Raw genomic sequence first — 21,507 nt, forward strand, 5'->3', positions numbered from 1 at the left:
TCTGACATGTCCTCCTGTACCATGCCTGCAGCCTTTGACATATTCTGTACCATTTCTAATTTTTTGGACAGATTGTGGTAGGGTTAGAAAAACCTCTACTGAGATTTTATTTCCATCTGTGTTCTCTGTGGCTTTAAGCATTCTCTGCTATATCAATTAGTTATTATCTTGCAGACAGGAAATGGCACATTCTGATCATGTTTTTTTCCCCATACAATATGGTGGAGGAACCTGTAAGATTCTTATATGTAATATCCTAATTGTTCTCGATCCCTGAGATTCTGTTTTCTTGTGACAAACAGTGGCACAATGTAGGTCCATTTCCAGTTTAGAATAAATATTGTATTGTCTCTAAAGTTCTAAACATTATTTTAGGATCTTCCTTTAGGACACAGCACACTTTTTTTTAATCTTCTCACTCCCGGTAGAAACTGGACTGGTGCTACCTGTTGGAGAGAAATGGATAAAGAGAATGTTAGAAGTAATAAATATCACTGTCATACCAGTGACATGTAACTAAAAGGCAAAACTATTTTTTACCGGATTTCGGATACATTAAGGGAGGTTTATAACTCCTGTCAGTTTTCTTTGCCATCTGTGTCCAATAGAGGAGATTTCCCTTTACTTCCTGTCCCATAGCCAAAACAGGAAGTGAAAAGAAATCCCTCCAACATGAGGGAATCCCAGTGTGACACCAGGGTCACCAGAAGTAGTATAATAATATAATATATCTTAATCAGCGCAATTCAATATCCTAAAACGTTTTTTTATATATACAGCATCTCACAAAAGTGAGTACACCCCTCACATTTTTTGTAATTATTTTATTTTTTCTTTTCATGCAACAACACTAAAAAAATGACACTTTGCTACAATAAGTAGTGAGTGTACAGCCAGAATAACAGTGTTAATTTGCTGTCCCCTCAAAATAACTCAGCACACAGCCATTCATTTCTAAACCACTGGCAACAAAAGTGAGCAGCACCTTAGTGCCAGCCGTAGCTAAAATCCACTGGCTCGCAGACGTCAGTTTGCTGATGGTTGTGGGTAAAAGTCAGATGTCAGCTCCTGCCTCCAGATGCATTGTGTCTTCAAAAGACTTCTTCAGTTGGGACCCCACTTGATACAGCTGGCACGGCTTAGTGCTGCTCAATGTGAGTGAGCCTCTTTTATACTTTTTGTTTTAATAAATACGCTTTTACAGAAAGCACTAGATGTTTTTTTTTTGGGTTTATTTGGCCAATTACTATGCTAACACTTGAATGAGGAAAAAGTGGGATCCTGATATATCCTGATATATCCAGGGACATCCATCCATCCATACAGAGTCCCGTTATCCCTAAGGGGGGAACAGCGTACTTTGACTCCCTGGTAAACCAGGAGGCTAAATTGGAGGTGAGTTACAATTACTGGTGGTGTATTATTTGAGCACTTTCTCCGTTGATTAATACACACAGAGGTGGCAAGATTATTAATTCGTTTTGGATTGACTGATTATCACTGGAGGATTCCATTTCTTTTGGACTTTTTTTTATGTTTACTTTTGGATAGATACATTGTATATATGAATGTTTTATAAAGATTTCACTTTTGTTTTTCAGTGATTCAGCTGCAATTTGTCACAGATCATTTACGTTATATAATTATTTTTACAATCAATATATACTTAACCACTAAAGGTCAGAAATCAACATTTCAAAGAATTATGACTAAACTAGAACAAGTAAAGCAAAGCTATAGTAGAGGGGACTTTATTCTTGTGATGGACCCGACGCTAGATTGTTCAAAGGGGAAAATAGATCTACCGGTATCCACAATTAGTGTTATACTGTATGTTAATAATTACACTCCTTTCAACTAGTAGATGTGTGGCATATATTGTAGAGATCAACTATTATCAATTATCGGGGGCAGATATGCACTTCCCCGATATATCAGAATCGGCCTTTTCATTTACCGATATTGCCGATATTTTCATGACGTCATTCTGTATGTTGCGCGCACACATTATGCCTTCTAACACCGCCTCCCACGCCTGCGCGGCCCATACGTGACGCCATTTCACTGCGCGCTGCACTTAAGACCGCCTCCTACGGCTCACACAGCCTCGTGTTACAGCCAGCTGCAGTCCGTTCCAGTCATGCTGCCAGCCATCCATCCACTCACAGGCCCTGGCCTCAGCCACCCACCACAACAGGGTGCCAGCCCAGCGAGCAAGCAACCAGCCACCCAGATGACACCAAGCCAACCACCCGCCACCGTGACCAGTGTTCCAGCAAGCCAGCTACCTGCCACAGGCCAGGGTGAGTGAGTGACACCAAGCCAGCCACCCACACAACAGGATGACCCCAAGCCAGCCCCCCCACCACAGTGTTCTAGCAAACAAGCCACCCACCACAGTGTTCCTGTAAACCAGCCAGCCATAACAGGGTGACACCAAGCAAGCCAACCACCACAGTGTTCCTGCAAGCCAGCCACCCACAACAGGGTGACACCAAGCAAGCCAACCAGGCACCACAAACTGTTCCTGAAAGCCAGCCACCCATAACAGGGTGACACAAAGCCAGCCACTCACCACAGTGTTCCTGCAAGCCGGCCACCCATAACAGGGTGACACCAATCCAGGCACCCACCACAGTGTTCCTGCAAGTCAGCCACCCATAACAGGGTGACACCAATCCAGCCAGCCACCACAGTGTCCCTGCAAGCCAGCCATCCATAACAGGGTGACACCAAGCAAGCCAACCAGGCACCACAGATTATTCCTGAAAGCCAGCCACCCATAACAGGATGACACCAAGCCAGCCACTCACCACAGTGTTCCTGCAAGCCAGCCACCCATAACAGGGTGACACCAATCCAGGCACCCACCACAGTGTTCCTGCAAGCCAGCTACCCATAACAGGGTGACACCAAGCAAGCCAGCCACCACAGTGTCCCTGCAAGCCAGCCACCCATAACAGGGTGACACCAAGCAAGCCAACCAGGCACCACAGATTGTTCCTGAAAGCCAGCCACCCATAACAGGATGACACCAAGCCAGCCATTCACCACAGTGTTCCTGTGATAAGTGCAAGATAATGCACCTGGGGCGTAAAAACCCAAGGGCAGAATATAGAATATTTGACACAGTCCTGACCTCAGTATCTGAGGAAAGGGATTTAGGAGTAATTATTTCAGAAGACTTAAAGGTGGGAAGACAATGTAATAGAGCAGCACGAAATGCCAGCAGAATGCTTGGATGTATAGGGAGAGGTATAAGCAGTAGAAAGAGAGAAGTGCTTATGCCGCTGTACAGAACACTGGTGAGACCTCACTTGGAGTATTGTGCGCTGTACTGGAGGCCATATCTCCAGAAGGATATAGATACTCTAGAGAGAGTTCAGAGAAGAGCTACTAAACTAGTACATGGATTGCAGGAAAAAACTTACCAGGAAAGGTTAAAGGACCTTAACATGTATAGCTTGGAAGAAAGAAGAGACAGAGGGGATATGATAGAAACTTTTAAATACATAAAGGGAATCAACTCGGTAAAGGAGGAGAGCATATTTAAAAGAAGAAAAACTACCACAAGAGGACACCGTTTTAAACTAGAGGGGCAAAGGTTTAAAAGTAAAATGAGGAAGTATTACTTTACTGAGAGGGTAGTGGATGCATGGAATAACCTTCCTGCAGAAGTGGTAGCTGCAAATACAGTGAAGGAGTTTAAACATGCATGGGATAGGCATAAGGCTATCCTTCATATAAGATAGGGCCAGGGACTATTCATAGGATTCAGATATATTGGGCAGACTAGATGGGCCAAATGGTTCTTATCTGCCGACACATTCTATGTTTCTATGTTTCCTGCAAGCCAGCCACCCATAACAGGGTGACACTGAGCCAGCCAGCTACCACAGTGTTCCTGCAAGCCAGCCACCCATAACAGGGTGACACCAAGCCAGCCACTCACCACAGTGTTCCTGCAAGCCAGCCACCCATAACAGGGTGACACCAAGCAAGCCAACCAGGCACCACACTGTTCCTGAAAGCCAGCCACTCATAACAGGGTGACACCAAGCCATCCAACCAGCCACCACAGACTGTTCCTGAAAGCCAGCCACCAATAACAAGGTAGTGAAAAGGAAGGTACTTGGCGCTGCCACAGTGATCTTGTGTAAATAAATAAATGTAGAAAAGTGGATATAAATAACATGTACTAATATTGTTCCAAAAAATGGTATATTACGATAATAAAGTGCTAAATGCAATAATAAAAACTGAATGCAATATAAACATGAAAGAAGTGCAATAAATGAAAATGCACAATCAAATGAATATCATATATAAATAACCCACAAATTAATAAATTAGTAAAGTGCAGCAAATATCCCACAAATGAATAATTTAATAAAGTGCAACTGTGATAAGTGCGGTTGCAATATAAAGTGACAGTGTGCTACCAAAGAGGTGCGATAATAAATTAAAGTGACAGCGCTCCATAAAAAGAAGGAGGGGGTGGAAGTGTCCCCAAAATTGGCAAGCAAAGGGAATGTGCCAGGGCAGTGGATACAATAAATCACATAGATGTGATGAGTGGTGAAATAATAAGGTGTGCCCCAAGTGAAAGAGGGGGCAAAAGAAGGAAAATCCTGGTACAATAATAAGACAATAAAGTGTAACAAATTATAATATCAAACTAACAAAATGACAAGCAGGTGAAGTCCAATGACACTCCTAAAGTGGTAAGTGTCAGATCAAAAGAAAGAGGCTAGGTAGGTGAGTCCGCGTAAAAATAAAAAGTTCATAATTTGGAGAAGATGACAACCGTCCAATCCCAAGCTTTCACAGGTTAAAGTGGAAATTTTTTGGAGGTGACGCGTGCAGATGAATCCTGTGTCCCCCTAGTGAATTGCGCACTCACCAGAAAATGGTACCCCTACAGGGGTAACAAGCGTGGTATGTATCAAGAGTAAGTCTCCTCAACAGCATCAAAGGGGAATATGCACCGTCTTGTCATTTTGTTATTTTGATATTATAATTTGTTACACTTTATTTTCTTATTATTGTACCAGGATTTTCCTTCTTTTGCCCCCTCTTTCACTTGGGGCACACCTTATTTCACCACTCATCACATCTATGTGATTTATTTTATCCACTGCCCTGGCACATTCCCTTTGCTTGCCAATTTTGGGGACACTTCCACCCCTCCTTTTTTTTTTTTTTTTTTTTGTTTACAAAAGATTTTATTAGAAAGTCATATACAAGCAAATAAAAAAATACAGATCGTAACAAATGCAATGCAATATACAGGAGCAGATAATGAAGAAATAGAGACCAAAAAGGACTGATGCTCCTCCCACATGGGTCTTCATATTACAATGGAGCAGATTATACATAACTTCAAACATGTCATCCAGGTTAGCCATGCTGGAGAGCAGATATAGAGTACATAAACCACATATCAAACCACATAGCATAAAAGTCCCAACCAAATCTATTGAATGGCAAGATCCGAAGGATCCCATTTAGCATAATAAACTGGCATAGAACGGTGCAGGGAATGGAATACCTTCTCTGAGAGCTTGATGCTCTCCATTCTGGATAAGACCTGAGACCATAAGAGAGTATCAGATCTCCAATTTAGGGCAATCATCCACTGAATGGAGGACATCAAGGTGTGAAATAGTCTAGAACTCTGAACAGGAACCCCGGGGACACGTGAGTAGAGAAGGCACATTTTTGGGGAAAGGGTAACACCTGGGTCAGCTATGGACGGAAGCAACTGCTTAACCCTATCCCAAATGGGTTGTAGGTGACTACAATTTCAAAAAAGGTGTAGAAAGGTGCCCTCCTCTGCGCAACCTCTGAAGCAAAGGGGAGATACCGAGTCGTAGAAAGTATGTATCTGGGAAGGAGTCAAATACCACCTTGTAAACAATTTAAGAGGAGATTCCCTACTAGCATTAGAGCGTGTGCACTTGCGTACATTACCCAACATACCCCGCCATTCAAGGACCGAAAATGTGCACCCCAAGTCCTCCTCCCACTTAGTCATATACTTATGTTTGTCAGGTACGGAGAAACTGCTGAAGTGGTTATATAATAATGAAATTAAGCCCTTACCCCAGGGGAAGGAGCAACATATGTTTTCAAATGGAGTATAGGGGGGGAATTTTGTCTATGCAGGCTAGAAACGAGGCTAAGGGGGGGACCTGGGAAATCAGCCCATATGCATCTCCATGCTTCAACCATAGCTGATATAAGTGTCTAATAATCTTATTGGATTGGGTAATGTGTCTCGGGGCAACTAATTTGCTCCATAAAGTGGCTTGCAGAAAGTGGGGGGCGAATGAATCATTCTCAAATGTTAGCCAAGGTATGTCTGTCTCTTCAGAGTACCATTGAGTCAATTGCACAAATTTTGCAGCCAGGTAATAAGACCATAGGTCAGTGAGGCCCAGACCACCCAATAATTGAGGGGCATAAAGAACATGTTTATTACACCGGGGCCTCCTCCCATTCCATATAAATTTGGATAATTCACGCTGAAAAGTAACAATGTGAGATTTGGGCACATTAATGGGAAGGGCTCTGAAGAGGAAGAGTATCTTAGGGAGAATGACCATTTTTTGCGCCACGATTCTGCCCAGAAATTATATATAGTATGAGGACCATGTCTTAAGGAGGGCACACAGTTTTTTAAAGATGGGAGGAAAGTTGGACAAATATAGGGAATCATAATGGGGAGTAATCTGGACCCCTAGGTATCTAAATGATTTTGTGCACCACGAAAAGGAAAAGCTTTCCCTGATGGATGTTTGCATCCAATAAGGCATGTTCAAAGGCATCAAGGAACATTTGGATATATTCACACCTAAACCTGACATAGAACGAAAGTCTTCCAATTCCACCAGTAACTGTGGTAAAGACAAATGTGGATCAGCTAAAAATAATAAAACGTCAACTGCATATAAACTAAGTTTATATTCCCTGTCACCTTTACAGTAGCCCTTTATCCTATTATTGGTTCTAATGGCACATGCCAAAGGTTCAATGGCCAAGGCAAAAAGCAGGGGGGAAAGGGGACACCCCTGCCTGGTGCCTCTTTTAATGTGGAAAAAATCAGAGTTACAACCCGGCAAGCGGACCCTCGTCTGGGCCTCGTCTAGGCCAAGGCACAAGTGTTTTTGGCCCGTCAAACTTGAATTGTGAAAGAACGAGCATTGCATAGATCTGTATAAATTACTTTCTTTTTTCTGTACCTTTTGTAAAAAACCAGCAACGAACTGAGGTTAAGATAATAACAAAGATCATCAAAATTTTTAAAACTTTGTGGCGGATGGGTAATAAAAAAAACCATCCAAAAAAGCATGAACCGATGGACATCAACGTCCATCTCCCGCCCGCAGGAACCCGCAGCCTGCCCACCAAAATGCATGTCGCTCCTGCGGAGCCAATGCATGGCCAGGATGCGAATCAACGCAAACAGATCCATGGGGACAAACCAGCGAAAGGGGAGAGAGAGGAGCAAGAGGGGGGACTTTGCAGGAAGGGCACATTCCAAGGCTGGGATCGTGGCTGGAGGAGACTACCCGAGGTAGAAGAAATACCCGTAGTGGCTGTAAAGACCCAGGGAGATCTATTCGATCTGGGCAGGATCTCTTAATAAGCACAGACGGTTTTAGTGTCATATGACATATAAAACCCACAGCTTTCGGTGAGTGGGCATTTCATTTATTTACTCACGGTGAAGGAAGCACTAAGGAATCCAGCAAGGAGCACTAGCACTTTATTATTATATTAATTGTGTTTGGACTGCATGATTTATTTAATTTTTTACCAATTTGAAAGTTTTTTTCACTGCACACTGTGAAGGACTATAATAACCAGTGGTTTATTTATTTATCCACTTATTTATTAATTGTCTATTTATCAGTGTATTTAATTAATTATTTATTTGATACTATCACTATTTATCAATATTAAGCACTATTGTGAATTAAATTTCTCCCACTAGGGGACACTGCAAGCGCTATAGTTATCACTATTGTGATCACTTTTTTTCATCACCAATAACAAGGTGACAACAGTCACCAAGCCAGCGAGCCAGAGCCACCACAGTGTTCCTGCAAGCCAGCCACCCATAACAGGTTGACACCAAGCAAGCCAACCAGGCACCACAGACTGTTTCTGAAAGCCAGCCACCCATAACAGGGTGACACCAAGCCAGCCACTCACCACAGTGTTCCTGCAAACCAGCCACCCATAACAGGGTGACACCAGGCCAGGCACCCACCACAGTGTTCTTGCAAGCCAGCCACCCATAACAGGGTGACACCAATCCAGCCAGCCACCAGTGTTCCTGCAAGCCAGCCACCCATAACAGGGTGACACCAAGCAAGCTAACCAGGCACCACACTGTTCCTGAAAGCCAGCCACTCATAACAGGGTAACACCAAGCCATCCAACCAGCCACCACAGACTGTTCCTAAAAGCCAGCCACCAATAACAAGGTGACACCAGTCACCAAGCCAGCCAGCCACCCATAACAGGGTGACACCAAGCCAGCCAACCAGCCACCACAGACTCTTCTTGAAAGCCAACCACCAATAGCAAGGTGACACAGTCACCAAGCCAGCCAGCCAGTGCCACCACAGTGTTCCTGCAAGCCAGCCACCCAGAACAGGGTGAAGCCAGCCAGCCACCACAGTGTTCCGGCAAGCAAGCCACCCACAACAGGTTGACACCAAGCCAGCCACACTGCCAGGCGTCAGGCACCAACCCACAACAGGGTGCCAGTGCCAGCAGCAGCAGCAGCAGCAGCAGCAACTTCAGCTTCAGCAAGCAATTTCTTTAATCTTTTTTGTGTCTTTCAAATTGAAATGGAGATGGATGAGGAGAGAGAGAGTAAAAGTGTGGTCTGGGACTATTTCTCGTCTCAACCTTCTCAAGGAAAAGCAGCAGTGTGCAACACATGTACAAACAACATAAGCATGGGATCAGTAACTGCAAAAAACGAAATACGTCAAATCTTTGGGCCCATCTAAGAGTTCATCATATTGAATTGTATCATGCAGCACAGAAAAAACAAAATGAATATAAATTTGATTTTGATTCAATACCTCCTCCACTATCCCATTCCCAGGCAACAATACCAGATATGTTTGTGAAAAAAAAACAGATGTCATTGTCTAGATTCTGATGGAAGATCCCAACTGCTGGACAGAGTAATCACAGAGATGATGGTCACTGATAATCAGCCATTTACAATGGTGTCTGACTCAGGATTTAAGCGGTTGATGTCCATCCTTGAGCCAAGTTACACACTGAAGAGTGAGAAGTATTATCGAACCAAAATGCTGGCAAAGCTACACCAAAAGGTAGTTGACAAAGTAAAGGCTATGCTGCAACCAGAGAATGCTGGCAACTAACTCTCATTCACGACGGACTGCTGGTCACAAACCGAGTCTGAGTCACTACTTATTCTTACATGCCACTTCATTGACAGCGGATGGACAAAAAGGCAATTTGTATTGAATACAAAAGTGATGCAAGGATCCCACACAGCTGAGTACAGTAGAGAAATGTTTCTAGGCATGCTTGAAGAATGGGGAATCAACAAAGATCAAGTGATGCTTGCGCAACTTCGAGACAGTGGAGCAAACATGCCTAAAGGAATAAGTCTTGCTGATACATCAGACCTCTGTGTCATCATGGCACACAACACCCTCCAACTTTCAAATGATGGTCTGTCAAGCCAAAGAGCTTTGATTGATATATGTTTTGAGAAGCATGAAGAGATTAAAAATGTTGAGCTTGCAAGTCTTTTGAATCCTCGATACAAGAATAATGCTTTCTCTTCTGATGATGTATTGGCTAAGGCGAAACAATGGCTGACAGAAGATATGGAGGTGAACAGAACAAACAGAATAGAATCTGCTTCATCTTCATCAAATTGATCAGGACATTTTCAGTGTTTTATTGGGGCCTCATGCGGAGGATTCAATTTCTTCTGAATCTGCAATGATTAGCCTTGATGATGAACTTCATCTCTATTTGAAAGAAGCCGTAATTGACAGAAGAAGTCACCCTCTTCAGTGGTGGAGAGAAAATGAGGCATGCTACAAAAGACTTGCTTCCCATGCTAGAAGATACCTCTCTCTCTCTCTCTCTGCTCCTCTGTCCTCCACTCCTGAGCATGTTTATGAAGTTGCAGCATTGTTTCAACAAAACAGAAGACCTTTAACAGGTGACTATGGACATGCTGAAATGTTCTGCTTTCTGCATTATAATATTGTTCTACTTAACTGGGAGTATTGAAAAGAGTAGTGTCCATTCCACTCCAATACACTGTCTAGCTGTTGCCTACCTTTTTTTCTAGCAGTTTTGCACTGACTGCTGTAGTTTCAGTGAGTGCCCTACTGCTAAGAGTCCAATCCAATCCAATGTGACATGTGTAGCTGTCACCTTGCTCTTTTTCTAGTAGTTTTGCACTGACTGCACTGCATTAGTTGCAGTCAGTGCCTTACTGCAGAGGTAGTCCTCCTTCACTGACTCTGGTCCATCCAATCCACTGTGTATGTGTGGTCATGGTGTATATTGTGTAGCTGTTGTTGTTGCCTACCTTTTTTTCTAGCAGTTTTGCACTGACTGCACTGCATTAGTTGCAGTCAGTGCCTTACTGCAGAGGTGGTCCTCTTCCACTGACTCCAGTCCATTCAATCCACTGTGTATGTGTATTTTGTGTAGCTGTTGTTGTTGCCTAGCTTTTTTTCTAGCTGTTTTGCACTGACTGCACTGCAGTAAGATATTGCAGTGTCCACCACTGCAGCACTTTATTATGCATTAATGCACAATCAGATGATGTGAAATGCAAAGCAAATGTCCCTGCAATTTAAGTTTACATATCAGTTTTTTATGCAGTTAAGGTGTGAAGAATAAGCACTTAATGTTAAAAATGTTAATAAATAAAGATTAACATGTTTATTAAGAGATTTGTGTCGAATTTTGTGTTTTTTGGGTAATTTTTACATGTGTGAAAATATCGGCCAATATCGGGCGATACCGATAGGTGATCGGCAAAATATCGGCAACTAAAAAATGATATCTAATATATTGCACCCCACTGTGAAGGATTTTACATTTTATCAGCTCCTCACTCATATAGTAGAATAGATTATTTTTTATCCTGCATCTATTATTGAGTTGGCAACCAGTATCGCAAAGTGGCATGCAGTTTAGATTAGACCATTGCCCACTCTTTCTGACTTTCTGCATACCACAAACTTTGAAAACCAGCTCCCTTAGCCAGAATCTTAGTGTCCACGGAAGTAAAGAAATAGGACAGTATGATATACACAGCTCTGGGTCTTTTCCTGGCTTAGGGACTAACACAATAATTGTCTGAGCCAAAGGAGTCTTTCCAGAATGTAGGGTACTGACTGCTGCACCTCCAAAGTAATTGGCCTATCCATACGCTCACAAGGCAAGGGGGGGAGAGTAGGAAATGTTATCTAGTTTAAAAGGTAGTATAGGTACTAGCAACCGAGTAAGTAGAGCAAGTAGAGTATAAGGTACTAGCAACCGGGTCAACTATACAAGCCCCATTATCATCCCGTATACAAGCTATACTAGCTGCAGGCAGCTGTTCTTTAGATAGCCATGCCAAGAGTCTCCCCGTTTTCTCCCCCTGCTCAAAGATGCGCTGCGCTCAGGCCAGTTGTTGCTTTTTTGCTTCCGCCATTTGGAGGAGCATCACCTCAAGATAGGCCACCTGCATATCCTGATATGTGACCAAGTTAGAGGTAACAACATATTGGGATTCAAGCATTTGTGTCTTGGTCTCAACCTCTGCTAGAGTAAGTGCAGCATCCTGATAGGCTTGGGAAATAGAGGATTAATAGCACTCCCTGATGTATACCTTAAAGGCATCCCGTACACTTTCTGGAGGGGTAGAACCATCATTTACTGACCAATGCTCAGATATCAGCTTGAACATTTCAAACTCAACTGTTGCATCTGAGACCCAATAGCGAGATCATCGCCATAGTCTCCCTAAAGGGGGTGTCGAGTTTGTAAACAGCACAATATAGGTGCACGATCAGATATGCATCGTGGGAGCATGGTGACCTCTTGGACCTTAGCAGACTACCACTAGTGTAAATCCGATCAATACGGGCAAGCGTGTTATGGGAAGTGGAGTGACAGGTGAAAGCACGGTCAGCAGGGGGAGGGGGGGGTACATAGAGACCAAGATATAGCATTTCAGTTGTACCAAAAACAGCATGTATTAACACATACCTTCCTTCCGGGTCAATTTCGACATCCAGATGATCATAAGCAAGACTTGTGGATGACTACACTAACCCCTCAGGCATATCCAAATTCGGTATGGTAGTAATGCCCTACCCATGGTGTTTTTTAAGAGTTAGGACCCTACTACCCACCAGATGAGTCTCCTGAAGTATACAGATATGAGAACTGTATTTTTTGAGATATGCAAAGTCCAAAGAGCACTTAACCTTCTCACTAAAACCACCGATGTTCTATGAGATGAATGTTATGGGGCCCAAAGTAGAAAATAAAATTCAAAATTCAAAAATACCAGGGGAGAAATAGTCCTTATGACCCGGAGGGAGGGGTACATCACCCATTGTAAATAAACCAAGGATAGTCCTGCCCATCACCCAACTATCATCCGGTACAAGAGGCAACCCATACACCCAAAGAGGAAGACCACTGCATTGCACAATATTCAACAAAAAACATATAAACATGTAATCCTGCTCCATCCCACCCCACACATCCATAATAAACTAGGAGTGCTTAGTCCCTAAAACCAAAAAAATGAACAAAACCCAAACACAGTAGGAGAATCACCTATGGGAGCAATTTGGAAAAGATAGCGAACAGTAAGCACAAGTCTATTCAGTTCAATCGGTTTAGTCTGCAGGCAGACTAGTACACCTGTAAAAAAGGAATAGATCTACTATACATGAAAAATATATTAAACACCCAGCATAAGCCAGGGGCACAAACTTGGTTACATTTAACAAGCTATATCCATGAAGAAACTTTCTTCACTCCCCTTGTCAGCTGATCAGGGAAAGAGCAAAGTAGAAAGCATGTGTAACAGGGAATAGTATAGACACAAGGTCCAGTACCTTAGAGCAACTCCCCCAGACATCCTTATGAAGGCCCCTTTACCATTGTAAGTGCGCTGGGGCCATACAGAGTTCCTCGGTATGGCAGAGGCAAATAAGATGCAAAAGGAGTGTAGAAGAAGTTTCTTCAATAGCATTTCCACCAGCTCCGTAGGGAAAGCAGCCACTAGGTCTTGGAACCCCTCCTGATCTGTATTAGAGGGTAGGGGTAAACTTGGCGCGGCTACAGATATGGAGAAGAAAAATAGGATACATCCACATAGTGCAGCTAAGAAGGCAAGGGCACGATACCAAGGAGGGTGCACCAAATCTCCATCCCCAACAAGCCCAGAGGATAGTGCAGGCAACATGAATAGCCATAGTCAGATGAGTGGATAAAGGGCATGCAACACATTAAGTAAAGGATCTGACATGGGAGGGGGACCAGAAAGGCACAGCCAAGGGGAAGGAAGACTGAAAGAAGGGGGTCAAGCATGAAGACATATTTACCGTGCACTCAAGCCACTGTGAGGCATCCTTAGGGGAGGTAAAGTAACTGGTAGAATCACCATCCACTACACACAAATGAGCTGGGAACAGCATGCTTTATTTGAGCCCCTGGGTGCGAAGTTGAGCTTTGACGTGATTGAATGTTCTGCGTAGCCTTTAAGTCTCCACGGAGTAATCCATGAAAAGGATTAGCCTCGTATTTTGAAAGCATAGCTCGCTTCACATAGTGCCAGATCTCGGTCCCGAAAATTAATCAGCTGAAATTGAAGGTGCGTGGCAGGGCACCCTGCGGGTCCACACAGGTGACATCCTATGCACCCTTTCCACTGCAAAATAAGGGCAAAATGGCACATGGCACTTGAGGGAGGAGCGCCGTAGGTGCTCTGTGAAGGCTGTAGGATCTGGATCCTCGGCTCTGTCAGGGAATTCCTGTGAGACGTCTGGCTAACAGAAATGCGCATGCATGCACAAATCTTCGTAGAAGGGCTATCAGGAATGCGTGCAGGAATGCATACATGAGAACAGGCACACGCATGATGTATTATGGACAGACTATTTAAGGATGCCTCTGTCTGTGCTCTTATGCTGACTGGTCTTCCGCTGTTCCCTGTGTCCTGTGTACTTCCAGTGTGTTTCATCAGTTGCTGACTCTGCTTACTCCTGACCTGATCTCAGATCCTGCTTATCCTGTTGTTATTTCTGACCCAGCTCGATCCCAACTTTGGCTCTGCTCCTGATTCGGTACCTCGCTGCCCACCTGTTATGACCCTGGCTATCTTGTGACTCCTGTCTTTGATCCTGGCTTCCCGACTTGTTCGAGTGTCTGCCTGGCTGTAAGCGACCACAGTTCTTCGACCCACTGTCCGTTCCTGCTGCAAGGCTGCTGAAAGCTCAGACCTGCCACACCCTCCATTCCTGCAGTGCAAGTGGAGTGCTTCTTTAACCTTAGCTGAGCTACGGTGTACGGCTACTGTTCCTGATCTTATGGTTCTCCTGTCTCCTCAGAATCTCATCTCCCATTGCAAGTCCCCGGGTCTACACCTACAGGCACTCATGTTCCCTCGGCACTCTCTGTTTCACTCTCAGTGGGTCCTGGGTTGGAAATACAAAAGAGGCCGACCTCATCATTATAGTCTCCTTTCAGGTACGTGATTGTACCAGTCAGCCAGTGATGGAGTCTGAAAGGGAGGCCTCTCTGCTCCCGACCCTCTGCCAGACAATTATTGCACTTTCCCACGTGGTCAATAAAATTGTGTTTAAATACTACACCATGATGGCCCTCTCTTGTATATAATTCCTGAGCCAAAGGGAGGGACACAAACGAGCATTGAAAGGTTCCTGGAGAGAGCAAACTGAATACACAGGAGAGACCACTCCACCTGCAGTATCCATGTAATACACACTGGAGAACACAGACAGGAAGGAGGAATAGAGGCAACCCTAACAATAAAAACCCATATGCTCAGTCATATGTGGCTGGAGGTGAGAAGTTAGCACACATTTAGTTGGAGTCACTGAAGAGCACATATCATTTCGACATTTATTGGAGGTGGAGGAAGTTATCATATATAGCTAAGGACTATACCTGAGAAAAACTTTGCTTCATATAGATTCACTATTTATGGAATTCTATGCACAAATGTCTAATTACAGTATATGTTTACACTGGAATGATATACTTATACTTATATTTATTTAATTTAGTATACACTGAGCACGCATCATTGGCACTATTGGCACTTTAATAATACTTTATAGACTGCACAATCTTCATAATTTGCACAGATATTTTAATTGGTCGTATTTATGCACTTATATATATATATAGATCTTATTTTGGCACAATCTATTAGTTGGTCTACACTCTTGCACTTGTTAAAAGACAAAGCCTGAAACAAAGTGAATAATTTAAGCGGATGTGTTTTAATTGGATAGTATGAATTATTTATGTGTCTGCTTTCTTAACTTTTAATATTGGCTATTTATTGAGATTTATTTATGTGCCTATCTGGTATACCTATAGAGAGGTTGTTCTGATAATACCTAGAAGTGCAGTACATTTATATCCCTCCGTGTACTAATCATTAAGAATCGGTATCCACTCATTCCTGAACTGTTCCAGAGACTACGGGAAACACATGTATTCTCCAAATTAGATTTGAGGGGAGCATATACCTTGATCAGAATCAGGGAAGGTGATGAATGGAAGACGGTCTTTAGGTCTTGTTTTGGATATTTTGAATATCTTGTGATGCCCTTTGGGCACTAACACACCAGCTACCTAAAATGTTAATGATATCTTTCAGGACTTTCTAGATTTGTTTGTTATCATCTATCTAGATGATATTCGTGTTTTCTCTGCTTCGCTAGAAGTTCATCAGGTCCATGCAAGAAGAGTGTTAAGCAAGTTGAGAGAACATCAACTCTACGCAAAACCCGAGAAATGCGAATTTGAGAAACTCACCATCCAGTTCTTTTGATTTATTATCTCAGATGGAATTGCCATGGATCCCCACAAGGTGTCTACAATGTTTGACTGGCCTGCCTCCACAGTTAAGAAAGCTGTGCAGTGGTTTGTGGGGTTTGTCAATTTCCACAAGAAGTTCATCAAGGACTTTTCTGTAGTGATGGACGAACATCGGCCGGGGCGGTTCGTGAACGTTAGCCGCAAACTTTCTCAAATGTTCGCGAACTGCAAGTTTGCGGTGGGCCCCATTGACTTTAATGGGAGGCGAACTTTAAAAACCTTTAAGTCATATTTGCAGCCACAAAATACTTATTAGCTGTGCACAAATAGTCCCACCACATGGACACTGTCATAACAGAAGTATTGCCATTGGAAACGTTGCCCTAAAAATTATTTTTTTTTTTTTACAGCAAAAAAATGTATTTTCTTTTTCCTAAATCAGCCAGAACTGACAGCAGCCGGTAAATACATGTCAAATACATATATGGTCCATTCACACGTCTGTAAAATGGGTCCGCATCACTTCCACAAATGTTTACAGACCCATTGATTTTCAATTCCAGTCTGAAAAATTAGGCATTCACAGGATAAAGAAGTAAGTGTCGGCCAGTACAGGCCCCAAAAATTAGCCCACATGCGTTTACCTGACAGCTAAGAACGTTGTATTCGGTTGCTGAAGGTACATTAGGCATTCACAGGATACAGAAGTAAGCGTCAGCCAGTACAGGCCCCAAAAATTAGCCCACATGCGTTTACCTGACAGCTAAGAACGTTGTATTCTGTGGCTGAAGGTACATTAGGCATTCGCAGGATACAGAAGCAAGTGTCGCCCATTACAGGCCCCAAAAATTAGCCCACATGTGTTTACCTGACAGCTAAGAATGTTGTATTCTGTGGCTGAAAGTACATTAGGCATTCACAGGATAAAGAAGTAAGTGTCGGCCAGTACAGGCCCCAAAAATTAGCCCACATGCGTGTACCTGACAGCTAAGAACATTGTATTCTGTGGCTGAAGGTACATTAGGCATTCACAGGATACAGAAGTAAGTGTCGGTCAGTACAGGTCCCAAAAATTAGCCCAAATGCGTTTACCTGATAGCTAAGAACGTTGTATTCTGTGGCTGAATGTACATTAGGCATTCACAGGATACAGAAGTGTCGCCCATTCCAGGCCCCAAAAATTAGCCCACATGCGTTTACCTGACAGCTAAGAACTTGTATTCTGTGGCTGAAGGTACATTAGGCATTCACAGGATACAGAAGTAAGTGTCGCCCATTACAGGCCCCAAAACTTAGCCCACATGCGTTTACCTGACAGCTAAGAACGTTGTATTCTGTGGCTGAAGGTACATTAGGCATTCACAGGATACAGAAGTAAGTGTCGCCCATTACAGGCCACAAAAATTAGCCCACATGCGTTTACCTGACATCTAAGAACGTTGTATTCTGTGGCTGAAGGTACATTAGGCATTCAGAGGATTAAGGAGTAAGCGTCGCCCATTCCAGGCCCCAAAAATTAGCCCACATGCGTTTACCTGACAGCTAAGAATGTTGTATTCTGTGGCTAAAGGGACATTAGGCATTCACAGGATACAGAAGTAAGTGTCGCCCATTCCAGGCCCCAAAAATTAGCCCACATGCATTTACCAGACAGCTAAGAACGTTGTATTCTGTGTCTGAAGGTACATTAGGCATTCACAGGATACAAAAGTAAGTGTCGGCCATTCCAGGCCCCAAAAATGAGCCCATATGCGTTTACCTGACAGCTAAGAACGTTGTATTCTGTGGCTGAAGGTACATCAGGCATTCACAGGATACAGAAGTAAGTGTCGCCCATTCCAGGAACCAAAAATTAGCCCACATGCATTTACCTGACAGCTAAGAACGTTGTATTCTGTGGCTGATGGTACATTAGGCATTCACAGGATACAGAAGTAAGTGTGGGCCAGTACAAGCCCCAAAAATTAGCCCACGTGGGTTTACCTGACAGCTAAGAACGTTGTATTCCGTGGCTGAAGGTACATTAGGCATTCACAGGATACAGAAGTAAGTGTTGGACAGTACAGGCCCTAAAAATTAGCCCACATGTGTTTACCTGACAGCTAAGAATGTTGTAGTCTGTGGCTGGAGGTACATTAGGCATTGACAGAAAAAAATATTGTCGGCCATGAAAGGCCCCAAAAATTAGGCATTCAATGGACATGAAATGCCTTTTATGCTGCTGTATTTACCGAAGACAAGGACCATGAATTTTGGTGGGTGGATGGCGGTCTGGCGGATATTTGTGGCCTGTCATGAGGAATTGTAATCAAACATGGTCTACTGTTCACATGTGTTGAATTCCTCAGAGATCCATGCCTCATTAATTTTTTATAAATGTGAGGTAGTCAACACTGTCATGAGCTAGGCAAGTGCGCTTATCAGTCACGATCCCCCCTGCTGTGCTGAACGTCCTTTCGGACAGGGCACTGGAAGGGGGGCAAGCCAACAGCTCCATTGCAAATTGTGCAAGCTCTGGCCAGAGGTCAAGCCTGCCCACCCAGTAGTCCAGGGGTTCATCACTCCTCAGAGCGTCCACATCGGCCGTTAACCCGATGTAATCGGACACCTGTCAGTCTAGCCGTTCCCTGATGCTGGATCGGAGTACAGCTGTCGATGGGTCGGCTGAAAGAATGATTTCATAGCTGAAGTGACCAACATATCTTCAAACCGCCCTCTTCTTGCAAGCGCTGTTGGATTGCTACCCACAACTGTTTCTCTGTGAGTGGAAATTCCTCTGCCAGCGCACGCAAAAGCAGAATGCAGCATTTCTCGAAGCAAGGCCTGGAAGTGCTGTATTCTGACCACCCTCTGTGATGATGGTAACATTTCTGCCATTTTTTGTTTGTACCAGGGCTCTAAATACGTTGCCACCCAGTACTAGTCATTGCCCTTTATTCTTTTTATACGGGGGGCCCCCTTAAAACACTGGAGTATGAAGGCCCCCATTCGCTCTAAACTGGAAGCGGTGTAGTGGCCTGGCTCCAGCTCATCATCCAGGATAATGTCGTCCTCGTTCTCCTCCCCCCATCCACGGACAACACCAGGGATCAATGAAAGGTTTAAAGCATGCTCTTCTTGCTCCTCCTCATCCCCCCCCGGCACCTACCTCCTCTGACTCCTCTTCAGACTCCTGTTGTTGACTTGTCTCAGATGGAGTAGCACCCCCTGGGAATTCATTCAACATTGCGATCTTCCTCATCTTCCTGCTCCTCGACAGCTTGATCAATGACACAACACAATGCACGCTCCAGAAAGAAGGCATAAGGTACAATATCACTGATGGTGCCCTGGCCGCGACTGACCAGTTTGGTTATCTCATCAAATGGCTGCAGAAGTCTGCATGCATCGCGCATGAGCAGGCACTGGCGAGGTGAAAAAAAACAAGTTCCCCAGAACCTGTCCTGCCGCAGGGTTCGTGCAGGTAGTCGTTAACTGCACGTTTCTGCTGGAGCAGCCTAGCAAGCATATACAAGGTTGAGTTCCATCGCGACGGGCAGTCACAAATAAGATGCCTGATGGGCAGGTTGTGTCACCGCTGAATGTCAGCAAGGCGAGCCATGGCTGTGTAAGATCTTCTGAAATGGCCCAAGATTTTCCTGGTCTGCCGCAAGACGTCCTGGAACCCAGGGTATTTGGCAACGAATCGCTGCACGACCAAGTTCAGGACATGTGCCATGCATGGCATGTGTGTAATTTTGCCATGTTTCAGCGTGCTCAGCAGATTGGCACCTTTGTCGCACACCACTTTACCAACTGTCAAATTGAGTGATGTCAGCCACTGATCTGCCTGTGAACGCAAAGCTGAAAGGAGTGCAGGACCAGTGTGGCTCTTGGCTTCCAGGCACAACAGACGCAGCACAGCATGGCAATGTCTCACCTGGCATGTGGATTAGGTTCTGGGAATCTTGGGCGGCGCAGCGGAAGAGATGGTAGCAGCGGAAAAGGAGGAGTCAGCCGAGGAGGAGAGGGAGGATGGCGTAGAAGGAGGAGAAGAAGAAGCAAGCCTGCATGCAATCAGTGTCGGTAAAACCAAATCTACACGGGTGCCACGGGTTACATGCTTGACGGCCGTCAGAAGGTTCACCCAGTGGGCAGTAAAAGTTATATACCTTCCGTTGTTTGCTAGACCATGTGTCTGTGGTCAGATGCATCTTGGCACCGACACTGTGTGCCAGAGATACATTCACTTGCAGCTGAACATGGCCATACAGCTCTGGAATGCCCTTCTGCAAGAAATATTTCCTGCCTGGGACATTCCATTGTGGTGTTCCAATACCACAAATTTCCGAAAGGCCTCCGAGTCCACCAGTTGATATGGCAGTAGTTGGCGGGCTATCAATTCCGACAAGCCAGCAGTCAACTGTTGGGCAAGAGGGTTATCCGGCATCATCATTTTTTTTTTTACGCTCCAACATTTGGGCCACGGAAGCCTGCATTTTTCCAGAACAACGTGAGGATGGCATGATGGAAGGTGGAGTGGAGGACAATTGTGAGGAGGGAGGAGAAGGATGAGACGCTGGATGGCGAGAGTCTGGAGTGTGGCTTTGTGGGTTCTGATGGCGTTGCTCCCACTGGGCACGGTGATGGGAGTCCAGGTGCCTTCTTAAGGCAGTCGTCCCTAGGTGAATGTTGGGCTTACCGCGATTTATGGGTTTACTGCAAAGGCTGCAGATGGCAACACTATTGTCAGCAGCGGACACATTAAAAAAAGCCCACACTGCGGAGCCATGTGCTGGCGTCCTGGGAGTGCCAGATGTGACTGTACATGGTTGATGGCTCGCTCCTGATACATTAGCAGTCTGCTTTGTCCCTCCTGTGCAATGTAACTTCTGCCTGCTTCTTCTCCCTATCTGCTGGTTCGTCTGTCCCTCTGAATTCCCATCCTCTTCCTCTCTTGTGGGCACCACCATGACGTCCATAGACACGTCATCATCTACGTCACCTTCCCCACTACTAACATTAGAGAGCTCGGAGTAGGCAGCAAAAGCGGGGACCAACCTCCTTGGGCTGATCTGGGTACTGTCGTCAGACTGCTGAGTGGCAGCTGTTGCTACCTCCTCCTTCTTATCCGATGCCAATAATGGCTGCGCAATGCAAATGTCTTGTGATGGATCAGAATATAATTCAAGTGACTCAAGCGGAGGGTATATGGTGGTGATGGTGGTGCTGGTGTCTTTGGGGGTGCACACAGCAGAGAGTGAAGAGGGTGCAGATAGAGAGGATGAGGAAGGTGCAGAAGAGGAAGGCTGAGTGAGCCACTCAACCAAGTCTGGTGCGTCATTTGACGTAATCAAACGCAACTTCTGAAATGTCACACTTTGGCTCCGGCCTACTGATCCTGCCCTACACCTACCACCCCTGCGT

General features: G+C 44.5%; 1 protein-coding gene across 1 annotated transcript in view; it reads right to left on the bottom strand.

Annotated features, from left to right (window-relative positions):
- Positions 1 to 206: 206 nt before the first annotated feature.
- Positions 207 to 21,507, bottom strand: part of FAM83F (family with sequence similarity 83 member F) — a 239,017-nt gene continuing 217,716 nt past the window's right edge. The window contains exon 5 of the mRNA XM_082265924.1: positions 207 to 446. Coding sequence (XP_082122050.1) covers positions 385 to 446 — 62 coding nt within the window. The 3' untranslated portion in view covers positions 207 to 384. The remainder of the gene's footprint in view (positions 447 to 21,507) is intronic.

The sequence above is a fragment of the Pelophylax lessonae genome (assembly GCF_965119305.1).
Source record: "Pelophylax lessonae genome assembly, chromosome: 8".
Classification (NCBI taxonomy): Eukaryota; Metazoa; Chordata; class Amphibia; order Anura; family Ranidae; genus Pelophylax; species Pelophylax lessonae.